The following is a 10,178-nucleotide window of genomic DNA, read 5'->3' as shown; positions in this document are numbered from 1 at the left end:
AGATGGAAACAATTTCACATAAAAGCAATAATAATAAATGTTATACTGTAGTGTATATATATAATACAATTTTTATTTGAAATTTGACTTCATCTAAACCCATAATACATAGATCCAATATACAAACAAAAATTACTGTTTAAAGGGTTGTCCAATTGCAAATTTAATTTTCTTTTCTTGTGGTTCATCTTCTGATTTCTCAAGGACATTTTTAGGTTGTGTTTTAGCATAAGCAGGAGTAATCCAATATGGATTATCAGCTGCATCTTTAGCATATTTTAAAATTGCTTCTCGTGGGTCCTGATCATCTTCTACTCGTTTACTTAATCCCAAATTACGAATAACATATGAGCTTAGAGTGCTACCAGATGCAGCAACACGACCACCCTGTCCTGACTTGATTGGTAAATCTGGTCTTTTAGATTTAACTGGATCCAATCGGTCTTTGTCATTTCGTTTCTTTAATGATTTATTTCTATCTTGTCTGAACATAGGCAAAGCGTGTGGTGTTATGATTTGTTGTGTTGGTACCATTTCCATTTGCTTAGTCTTAGTATGAGCTTTTGAAGCACATAACATTGCACCTCTTTGACTATCGCCTTTATCATAAAATACTTTAACTGTTCCATCACCACAGCCTGCAAATAACTGCTTAAGCTTTGGGTGCCAATACACCTTAATGGAATGTGTTTCAGAAACTTTAACTTTTTCAAGAAGTTCAAATGTATTGGTATTATAAAACATTAAATGTCCTCCCGATTCTTTTGGACGTACTGAATGACCAGTCACTACTATAGAATCATCAGGGCTAAAACAACAATCTGTTGAAGAATACCTATAAAATTAAAATTTTATTTAATAATTATAAGATATTAAAAATTAAAACTGCCTTAATTTCATACCTAGAGTAAAGTCCATCAACAATATGTATAGGCTTTTTGAAATTTCTTATATCCCAGAGTTTTAAGGTTTCATCAATACCTTCACCTCGAGTACAAATTAAAGTATCTCGATAAGAAAACACAATAGAAGAAGTATCAGAATTATTCAAATGGCCATCTCGTATCGTAAGTGTGGCATTTACAAAGCTTGGTTTCCTTGTATCCCAAACAAGAATTGATCCATCTCTACATGCACAAGCAACTAATTTTCCATCATTACTATAACTACAAGTGGTTGGTATTGTTCTTAGACCATTCTTGGCCCTACATTTTATAATACTTTTGTGTTTATCTTTTTTGGTCATGTCCCAAATACGACAAGATCCATCTTCTGAACTAGTTAAAAATTCTTCTTTATTTCTTGGATGCCAGGAACCACAAGTCAATGGAGATGTATGACCCTTGGTACGCACCTAAAAAAAAAAAAAAAACAAAAAATGTATTAATATTATTTAAAAATACATATAATACAATTTTAATTAGTTGTAAAAAAAAAGTTGTAAACATAAAATATACTTACCATGTCTGATATGTACTGGTCACCTTTGACACATTCCCATAATTCATGACCATCTCTATCTAATACTTTAGCTTGAGACATACCAGAAATAACTAAAAGTCGATCTCCAGTGGGTGAATATTTTACACACTTAATTGGATGATTACCACAAGGATTTAAAGTACGGAAACTCCGTAATGTTTGGTCCATACCAGCAAAATCCCACAATCTGACTTCATAATCAACAGATCCACTAGCTAACCTGACCCCAGGAGGATCAATACAAAGTGCAGTGACTGCTTTAGTGCCATGATTTAAAGACACTTGACTTTCTATAGGGATTTTAATTTGTTTTGAACTATCATCGTCATTATCATCATCATCATCACTTTCATCGTCTTCATCAGAATCATCTTTCAAACAAATTAACTTTTCAGCTTCTTTTTTCTTATCACTTTCATTCACAGAAAGATTTTGTACATTATTAGTTGGTATTTTTATTTCATCAGGTACTGGTGGTCCAATATAATCGTCTTCATCATTTATATCACTAGTTTGCAGATTGGATTGTATCTCATTAACAATAGATTCAGAATCAATATTGGACATTTTCAACAAATCTGAAATCAAATTAAATAATATACATATTAAAAACAATTATTATACTCAATATGTATAAAAGTATAATTCATTTTATTTTTATACGTGTAATAAGAATTTAAACATATTTTCTAAGATTAAAACAATGTTGATAACATTAACAAAATAAAAATAATTTTATCCGTACACATGAAAATGAAAATTCAAAATACCTAATAAATATTTTACAACTACAACTAATGTAGTATCAACAAATTATAATATCACAATCAGAGATACATATAATAAGAAAATAATTCTTAATCTTATAATACAGGGATCTGGGATAGTTAAGGAGATATACTTACATAATATTTTCTAAATTGATTTAAAAGCTTTGAAAAAGATATTCGTTTTGTTTACAATATTGTTACTTGATAATTCAATTCAATATTTCTTATCATCGAAAACAATTTGGAATTATCACAAAATATATTACCTATTCTATGATTCTACTTTGCATATGATAATCAATTTGAAATTTTAATTCTAAATTAAACAAATTTAATACCTAAAACTCATTTCAACAGTTTTAGTTGATTATATATATGTAGTTAAATGTTATTTTTATTTTATTTTAATGGTGAATTATAAATTTTCCATTTCACTCTTATCATAAGAATGAAAGTAGTAACATTTACCGTAACTTAACCTCTAAACATATCATGCACAAATAATTGCCGAATCTTTTTTCTCTTTATTGTTGTATAAAATCTTACTCTACGATTATATTCATAATTTATACAGTCACTTAATTGCATAGGTGAAAATTGAACTGGATTTGCGAAAAGCCGTAAGTACATATTTACATATTTCTTTAATAAATTATAAACTATGAATACAATTTAACTTATTTCTAATTAATAAAATAAATTATGAAGAATTTTCAGACTTAGGAAATCTTACTTTAATTTAAATGGATTTTAGAAATTATTTAATATTATAAGTTTAAGACCCAGGAATAAAATCTTAATTAATTATTTTATCAAGTTACGTTTTATTGTGTAACTAGGTTATTAGTGAAATTTTTTTAATTCAACATATCTTACGATGAATTCTGTGTTTCAATCACCTTAAATAATTGTATTGAACGTTTTATATTTTATAATATATTTCTGATGTTCTATATATATGTTACATTAAAGGTGTGCTTAGATATTTGTTATAGGAAGTATCAATGAGTTTAGGTGCTTGTCTGAATGTGATGATTTTTACCTTTTCATTTAAAAAAAAAGATTAATTTTACGATTTTGCTAGTTATTGCGTATGCTCTATAGAAATCCATGATGTTCAAAGAGAATTTTGTATAATTTTTTTTTTAAGTTTCCATTACAATTAAGACATTTTGGTTGTCCCATGATATTTTTAATAATAACAAAAGTATTAGTCCAATCCACCCACTACTAAATTCTTTAATTTCCTTTTAAATTTTAAAGTTTTTGTTTATCTACATCTCATTTGCAATATTGCTATATTTTAATTCAACGAAAAGTTTATAGAAATGAATACTGTGGAATCATTATAGATAAAATACTATTTTATTTTTACCTAAAATAAATATCGTTCTTAAGAAATTCAGAAATATTATTACTATAATAACATATAATTAATTTATATTTTATGGCTCTCGATATTGATGCATTTTCCAAAGAACCACAAATTGTATGTTAAGGAGCCACAGATTCCTGCTTTATAGCAAAACCACTTTTGGCCTATGTTATCTTTTATAATTTCTCATCTATATTTTTTATAGTAATTAATATTTGATATCATTTTGAGAAAATTTTGATCTATTACTTTATATTTAGTGTTGTATATAATATGATATTTAAGGTATTAATATTAACTTTCATTTGCTATCAAACTCATTTAATCTTTGATTTATACATTTTTTAACATGACATATCCATTGCTATAACTTCTGGTTAAACAAAAATGAAGAAATTGTTGACTGCATACTTGAAAATTACTCAAAAACTTTATAATTTACAAAAGCACTCTAATTAATACAAAATATTTTACTATCGAGCTACTAACACTTATTAAAAATTATAAAATTTTTAATTAATTATTTATAAATATAACAATTATATCTATCATACCCTTTAAGATAGAATTGTTATTCTTCCATTCAAACATTAATGGAATTAATTATTTTTCATAATATATTGAATTTTCATAGCACTGTAATAATTTATTCCTATGACAAAATGAATGCTTTCATTTAAATTGTATTATTTGATATTTATGAATGATCTACATGTATTCTGTATAAATGGAACCTTTACAAAATTTATTAGTTATATTTTACTTTATGTTTTTATTATAGTAAATAAATTTGAACGTTCCAAAAATTGTTAAAATCCAATAATAATATAAACATCATTCATATTCACATAATTTTTTTAAAAAAATGAGTGATGTTCACTTGTAATTTACAAAATGTGAACAAGTGAATGTGTATTCACAAACTACATTCTTTCCAAGCACTGTGTGGTTCAAGTAAAACATTTATGTTGTAATTCTCATAACATTTAATATTGTATAGGTTGTTCAATTGGTACTAAAATGTATACTTTATTTCACTGTTAACAAATAATGTGGACTTAAACAGCATATACATATGTATTACTTTAATTGTTTCAATGTTTCGTTCGAAGAATAACGTTTATGAATAACTAATAATAATTAGTAATATCTGTATTTAATATTTGTGACTTATATTTTATATATATTTAAATATATTTGTGGAGATTTGTATTTTATAGATCATATGTTTTAAATTTAAAATTATCACTATTTTAATTTACCGTTTTTTATTTATGTTTGTAGATTTAACGACTATGGCTGCACAAATATTCAATCGTATTGGTCAATTAGGTCTTGGTTTAGCAATAGCTGGAAGTGTAGCCAACACAGCATTATATAATGTTGATGGTGGTCATCGAGCTGTTATCTTTGATAGATTTACAGGAATAAAAAACACTGTTGTTGGAGAAGGAACACATTTTTTAATTCCATGGGTGCAGAAGCCTATTATTTTTGATGTCCGTTCTCGCCCCAGGAATGTACCAGTTATCACTGGTAGCAAAGATTTGCAGAATGTTAACATCACTCTCAGGATATTGTTTAGACCTCTACCTGAACAATTACCAAAAATATACACCATTTTAGGTGTGGATTATGATGAACGTGTCTTACCTTCAATTACTACTGAAGTTTTAAAAGCTGTAGTTGCACAATTTGATGCTGGTGAACTAATTACGCAAAGAGAAAATGTTTCTCGTAAAGTAAATATTAACATTAAATGTTTAATATGTGATAATTGTAATGTCTATAATTCATTTCAGGTTAGTGAAACTCTTATTGAACGTGCTGGACAGTTTGGTGTTGTGTTGGATGATATTTCTATCACGCATTTGACATTTGGTAAGGAGTTCACGCAAGCTGTAGAATTAAAACAAGTGGCTCAACAAGATGCTGAGAGGGCGAGATTTTTGGTAGAAAAAGCCGAACAACAAAAACAGGCTTCTATTATATCAGCCCAGGGAGATTCTGAAGCTGCGTCTATGTTGGCAAAATCATTTGGAGATGCTGGTGAAGGTTTGGTTGAATTGAGAAGAATTGAAGCTGCTGAAGATATAGCCTACCAATTGTCAAGGTCTAGACAAGTATCATACTTACCTCCTGGACAAAACATTCTTCTCAACTTACCAACACAATAATTTCCATTTATGCATTTAGGAATTGATAGTTAGTTATGTTTTTTTTTTTCTTGTCTTAACTTATGTAAGTCACAATGTACTATAAAATCCGATTATATATTATTATATTGAATCAAAATTTTTTTTTTACGTTTAAATATGATTTTGGTATAATAAAATCATAGATTTATAGGAATAGGACATCAAAAACTGATTTCTACTTATTTTTTTACAAATACCAAAACAACTGCTTAAAGAGTCTAAATATTGTTTTTATTTATCTCAAAGCGTAAGGCTAAAAATATTTTGTTAGTGAAACACAAGGCTATTTTGTGTCATAAAGTCATCAGAGTTGTCATCTTATATTTCATTTTTAAATTAAATAAATACAAAAAAAAAAAAAAATTACAATTTTTTCTTTTTATATAAAATAAAAAATATTACACATTTCTTATTAAAAGTTATTAAAATTTGTTTTCTTTTATATATAATAATATAATTTATAATACAACTCTTAGAAATTAAAAACAAACAATTAAATAAGTTTTATAAACAAAAATTAAAACAAAATCTTATAATCTATTTAATAAATTAGAAAAATTCATCTGGGAAAGTAAACATATTTCTTCGATATTATTTTGTATGTAATGCTGTTGCTTTCTCTGAATAGACTAGAATAGGTTTTTTTGACAGCCAATGTCTGGTTTATAAATAAATAACCAAAAATAAATAAAATATATATAAGGGAGTACATATACCTTATTTTATTATTAAATATTTTATTTCTTCCCCAAAAACTCGACCATCTGGTTGTATTGAGCCTCTTCTGTTAACATTTGAAGAGACTCCAAACAAGCCTTAAAGTATACCGTGTTAAAGCATGTAGATCTGTAAAAAAAAAAAATAGATATTCGTATAAAATAAAAATGTGGAAAATGTCATTGTAGTTATTAAAAATATTTATTCAAAGTACAGTGAAACTTCCATACAACGACATTTTTTGTTTAACGAATAATTGTGAAGAACCATGATCATCATTGTGAATCAATCTGTGATAATAAATTTCTATTCAACGAATTTCTCTATACTACGAATTTTATTTGTTCCTCATGAGACATGGTTATACGAAAGTTTCACTGTAGTTATAGTTTTGTTAGTAGATTATCAATAATGGTGTTAAGGGTACAAAATACAAAAGTGGTAAAAACAGAGCATTATTTTCACGTTTTAATAATTTATGGTCAAAATAAAAATAAGCCATATCACTTTTCACTATAATAAAACAAAGAAAAGCAGAAAAAAAAATGGATTATAAGATTTGACATTCGTTGAGTATAATTCATAATTCCTGTCTCTGCAACAATAATACTTCTACATTCTACTTAAATAATCCTCTAAGTCTGTTAATACATGTTGGACATTCAATTTTCATTTTTCGCGTGTCAACTACTTTTCACTTTCCGTAAACCTTTTTCTTATGCTAAAATTGGCTCGCAAATAAATCGTCTTCAACTAAGCCCCGAATTTATAAACTTTACATTGTTACATTTCTAATGCTTCTTCAGTAACGGATATTGTTATAAATATTTAATTACTCTTATTATAATATATTCAAACATAACCAACAGTAAACATTTAATTTCATGTATTATCTGCACATCGTAATTTTCTAATAGTTATCTGTGTTGATTGTGAAGTATTAAACAAATTTAAAAACAATAGATATTTATCATTTTTCTTTTTTTATTATTATTCAAATACTGGGTACACTTATTAGTTATTATCAACGTACCCTGTTTTAAAGGATAAAGGACAGGACGAGGAGGGTAAAAATAATAAAAATAATAAATTGTAATGATCGTAAACAAAATCAAAAAAAAAAAAAAAAATACCTAAGCCCAAGACCCGACAGGATCAGCCCCGTGCAACTGTTTAATCCACTTCTGTATCTTTTCCACCTCGTCCTCAAGCAGAAGCACGTCCAGACATCCTTTGAAAAAATCTGTCGTGAAGCAATTTTTCCTGCAAAACCAACTGTTCGTTAGGTATTTGTCGCTGTCTAATCGAAAACTATACGTCGAGGAAACATGGTATTAAAAAAAATAAAAATTTATGTTTGAAAAACAGTCGACACAAGCTGCCAACGTAACGATAGTAGGGTCAGGGACCGGAACGTGTTACTCACTATAGAAAATATTTTATATTAGGTATACCTATTCGCGACACACTACACACAACTTCCAGGAATGATATCCATGACGGGTCCTGAGCGAACGTTTTAGCGAAAGTTCTTTTCAAAGGTAAATCGTTTAGAGCGATGTAGTTCGATCATTGCGTAACTATAATTACGCACAATGCGAGATCGCGTGGTGTAGCCTTATGCGTCGTGGCAAAAGCAATAGCTGTTCGACTTCGATCATAAACGTTAGTAATGTGGCCTCGACTTAAAGTGCGTGAATTGGCATTTTTTTTTTTTTTTTGTTAAATCGACGACGTATCGCAAAACGGATTTACCGGCCCTTGGACTCACCGCTGGAGCATCGCGCTGCGACCGGCCGAAGGACGAAAGAAAATAACTCCAGAACCGTCGGCACGGAAGATCGACTGCACAATCTCGTCACGGGCGTGAGAAGTTAGAACGCTTTCTCGATTTACTCCAGCGGCGAGTGGTGGGTGTACGGCACAAATGAATCGTAACGAATCCCTAGAACGGTATCGGGCGACGAGGGACGACCAGCGGTGCATATTAATAGCGTGCTTTTTCGTGTGACGTGATAGTATTGTTATAAAACGTGTGTGTGTATGTGTGTATGTGTGCTGGGAGATGAGCACGCGGGACGTGTACACAACAATACCGGGTGAGGGTTTTGCCGAGCGGCGGCGGACTACGGGACGGCGGAGGGATAGTCATGCGAACCTGCATAGGGAGTGGAGCTGCGGTTCTCTGAACAGGTTGTAACAGTCCTCGCACACCCTGTCCAGTCGGGCGAATATCGTCTTGTCGTACACGCCCTTGCACTGGATGTCGAAGAACGACCGTTTGCTGAGCGGGTGCTCGACACCCGACAACGACGGCGACGACGATCCGGCGGCGCCGGAACCGGACATCCGGTGGTGACCGCCCGAGTGGTGGTGCAAGTGATGTGCGGCCGGAACCGCGACCACGGACACGGCCATTATGGCTACCAGCGTGGCCATCAGCACTATTGCGGGTTCGAAGCCCATTCCACTGTATTTCGTCATCTGCGGAAAACCAACGGTCGGTATGATTAAAACGTAACCAACGACACACTTGACATAATATTCGTACAAAGATGAGGTGATTAGGATGGGGTTCGTGGGGATTATACGGGCGCGGAACATGTTTCGACAGCAATACAACGATCGTTTTTGTCGTACAAGGAGAGTAAATGTCATCGTTCCCCTCGCGTCCTTTTACCCGCGATAAAAAAAAAAAAAAAGAAAAAGAAAAAAAAATGCTGAAATCGCCACAGCTCAGAACACGCACGCAGCTGCCTATGATGACATCCTCTGGGCAGCCATAATTATGGTATTATGGCATTAATGCACATTCCCACCTGCACTTGCGTATTCTTATCATTTCGTGTCGACATCGGACTCGTTACCCGTTACGATTATTGCGCTCACAATACGTCAATATAGTTATGACGTACAAGCCAGTGGCGTATTTAGGAATTTTTCTAGGGGGGGGGGATGAAATATATAATAATACATCCTAACACCCATTAATTCGTACATAATATACATTTTTAAAATCCCCTAACTTGTTACCTATTGAGGTTAGTGTGGATCAAGGCAAAATAAGAATTAATCTTTATAATTACCTCATCATTTTCCAAACAAATTTTTTTATTTGTACTAAAATAAGAAAATAAAGTTTTTTTTTTCTTTTTGAATATTACTCATATTGTCTTAAAACTTCACAGTTACAACTTACAAGACGCAAAAAATAAAGTCGAACAATAGTCAATTCGGCAGTAAGTCAGTACTCGGAATGGCGAGGCGTCGCTATCCGTCAACGTCCAATGACCGTACATATCTACTTTTAACGAATCACGATATCATACGATAAAATATATATATATAGCTATACATTAGCCATAAATCTACTAGTAACAAATTTTCTAAAAATAAAGCCGCCCGGCCGCCCTATGGTTAATCCACGATCTTCATGGTCATTTTGTTTTGTTTACCGATTGCTTATCGGGTTTATTATAATCACTCTTGCATGAAATATAATTCGCAGAAACGTACAAAATACAGTACACCATAATATAGGTATATGCCTGATAGTCGTACATGCCGCCAACGATAAACGATTAGTGGCGATTAGTATATCAGACTATCAAAGCGGTACAATTACCACGACTAGAA

At 30.8% G+C, this 10,178-nt stretch overlaps 3 protein-coding genes across 6 annotated transcripts in view; 1 reads left to right on the top strand and 2 right to left on the bottom strand.

Annotated features, from left to right (window-relative positions):
* Positions 1 to 34: 34 nt before the first annotated feature.
* On the bottom strand, positions 35 to 2,499 carry LOC112679725 (gastrulation defective protein 1 homolog). The gene is made up of 4 exons (XM_025549619.1): positions 2,388 to 2,499; positions 1,462 to 2,060; positions 903 to 1,354; positions 35 to 835 (listed from the first exon to the last, which is right to left on the bottom strand). Exons 2-4 carry the CDS (start codon positions 2,047 to 2,049, stop codon positions 133 to 135), a joined length of 1,743 nt encoding a protein of 580 aa, XP_025405404.1. The 5' UTR covers positions 2,050 to 2,060; positions 2,388 to 2,499; the 3' UTR covers positions 35 to 132.
* Positions 2,500 to 2,762: 263 nt separating this feature from the next.
* On the top strand, positions 2,763 to 6,048 carry LOC112679726 (protein l(2)37Cc). The gene is made up of 3 exons (XM_025549620.1): positions 2,763 to 2,872; positions 4,912 to 5,369; positions 5,430 to 6,048. Exons 2-3 carry the CDS (start codon positions 4,923 to 4,925, stop codon positions 5,802 to 5,804), a joined length of 822 nt encoding a protein of 273 aa, XP_025405405.1. The 5' UTR covers positions 2,763 to 2,872; positions 4,912 to 4,922; the 3' UTR covers positions 5,805 to 6,048.
* A 279-nt stretch (positions 6,049 to 6,327) lies between these two features.
* Positions 6,328 to 10,178, bottom strand: part of LOC112679724 (ion transport peptide-like) — a 92,072-nt gene continuing 88,221 nt past the window's right edge. For 2 of the 4 annotated variants that reach the window (XM_025549615.1, XM_025549614.1), the window contains exons 2-4: positions 8,701 to 9,026; positions 7,676 to 7,805; positions 6,583 to 6,671 (exon numbers count right to left, since the gene is read on the bottom strand). In XM_025549615.1, the coding sequence (XP_025405400.1) occupies positions 7,676 to 7,805; positions 8,701 to 9,026 (456 nt within the window). In that variant the 3' untranslated portion in view covers positions 6,583 to 6,671. Of the gene's footprint in view, positions 6,672 to 7,675; positions 7,806 to 8,700; positions 9,027 to 10,178 lie in introns of all 4 variants that reach the window. The other 2 variants (XM_025549618.1, XM_025549616.1) reach the window with 2 other exon arrangements.

Source organism: Sipha flava, unplaced genomic scaffold (genome assembly GCF_003268045.1).
Source record: "Sipha flava isolate LNK unplaced genomic scaffold, YSA_version1 167_pilon_pilon, whole genome shotgun sequence".
Lineage (NCBI taxonomy): Eukaryota > Metazoa > Arthropoda > Insecta > Hemiptera > Aphididae > Sipha > Sipha flava.
The sequence above is the reverse complement of the archived record's forward strand: the minus strand, read 5'-3'. Positions and strand labels throughout refer to the sequence as shown.

What these genes read in the sequence shown, in the direction of transcription:
- LOC112679726 (XM_025549620.1), top strand. Translation starts at nt 4,923, where the DNA reads ATGGCTGCACAAATATTCAATCGTATTGGTCAATTAGGTCTTGGTTTA. An exon ending in GAGAAAATGTTTCTCGTAAA is followed by an intron (nt 5,370 to 5,429) that starts GTAAATATTAAC and finishes AATTCATTTCAG; the next exon opens with GTTAGTGAAACTCTTATTGA.
- LOC112679725 (XM_025549619.1), bottom strand. Translation starts at nt 2,049, where the DNA reads ATGTCCAATATTGATTCTGAATCTATTGTTAATGAGATACAATCCAAT. An exon ending in ACCAGTACATATCAGACATG is followed by an intron (nt 1,355 to 1,461) that starts GTAAGTATATTT and finishes TTTTTTTTTTAG; the next exon opens with GTGCGTACCAAGGGTCATAC. An exon ending in GTTGATGGACTTTACTCTAG is followed by an intron (nt 836 to 902) that starts GTATGAAATTAA and finishes TTAATTTTATAG; the next exon opens with GTATTCTTCAACAGATTGTT.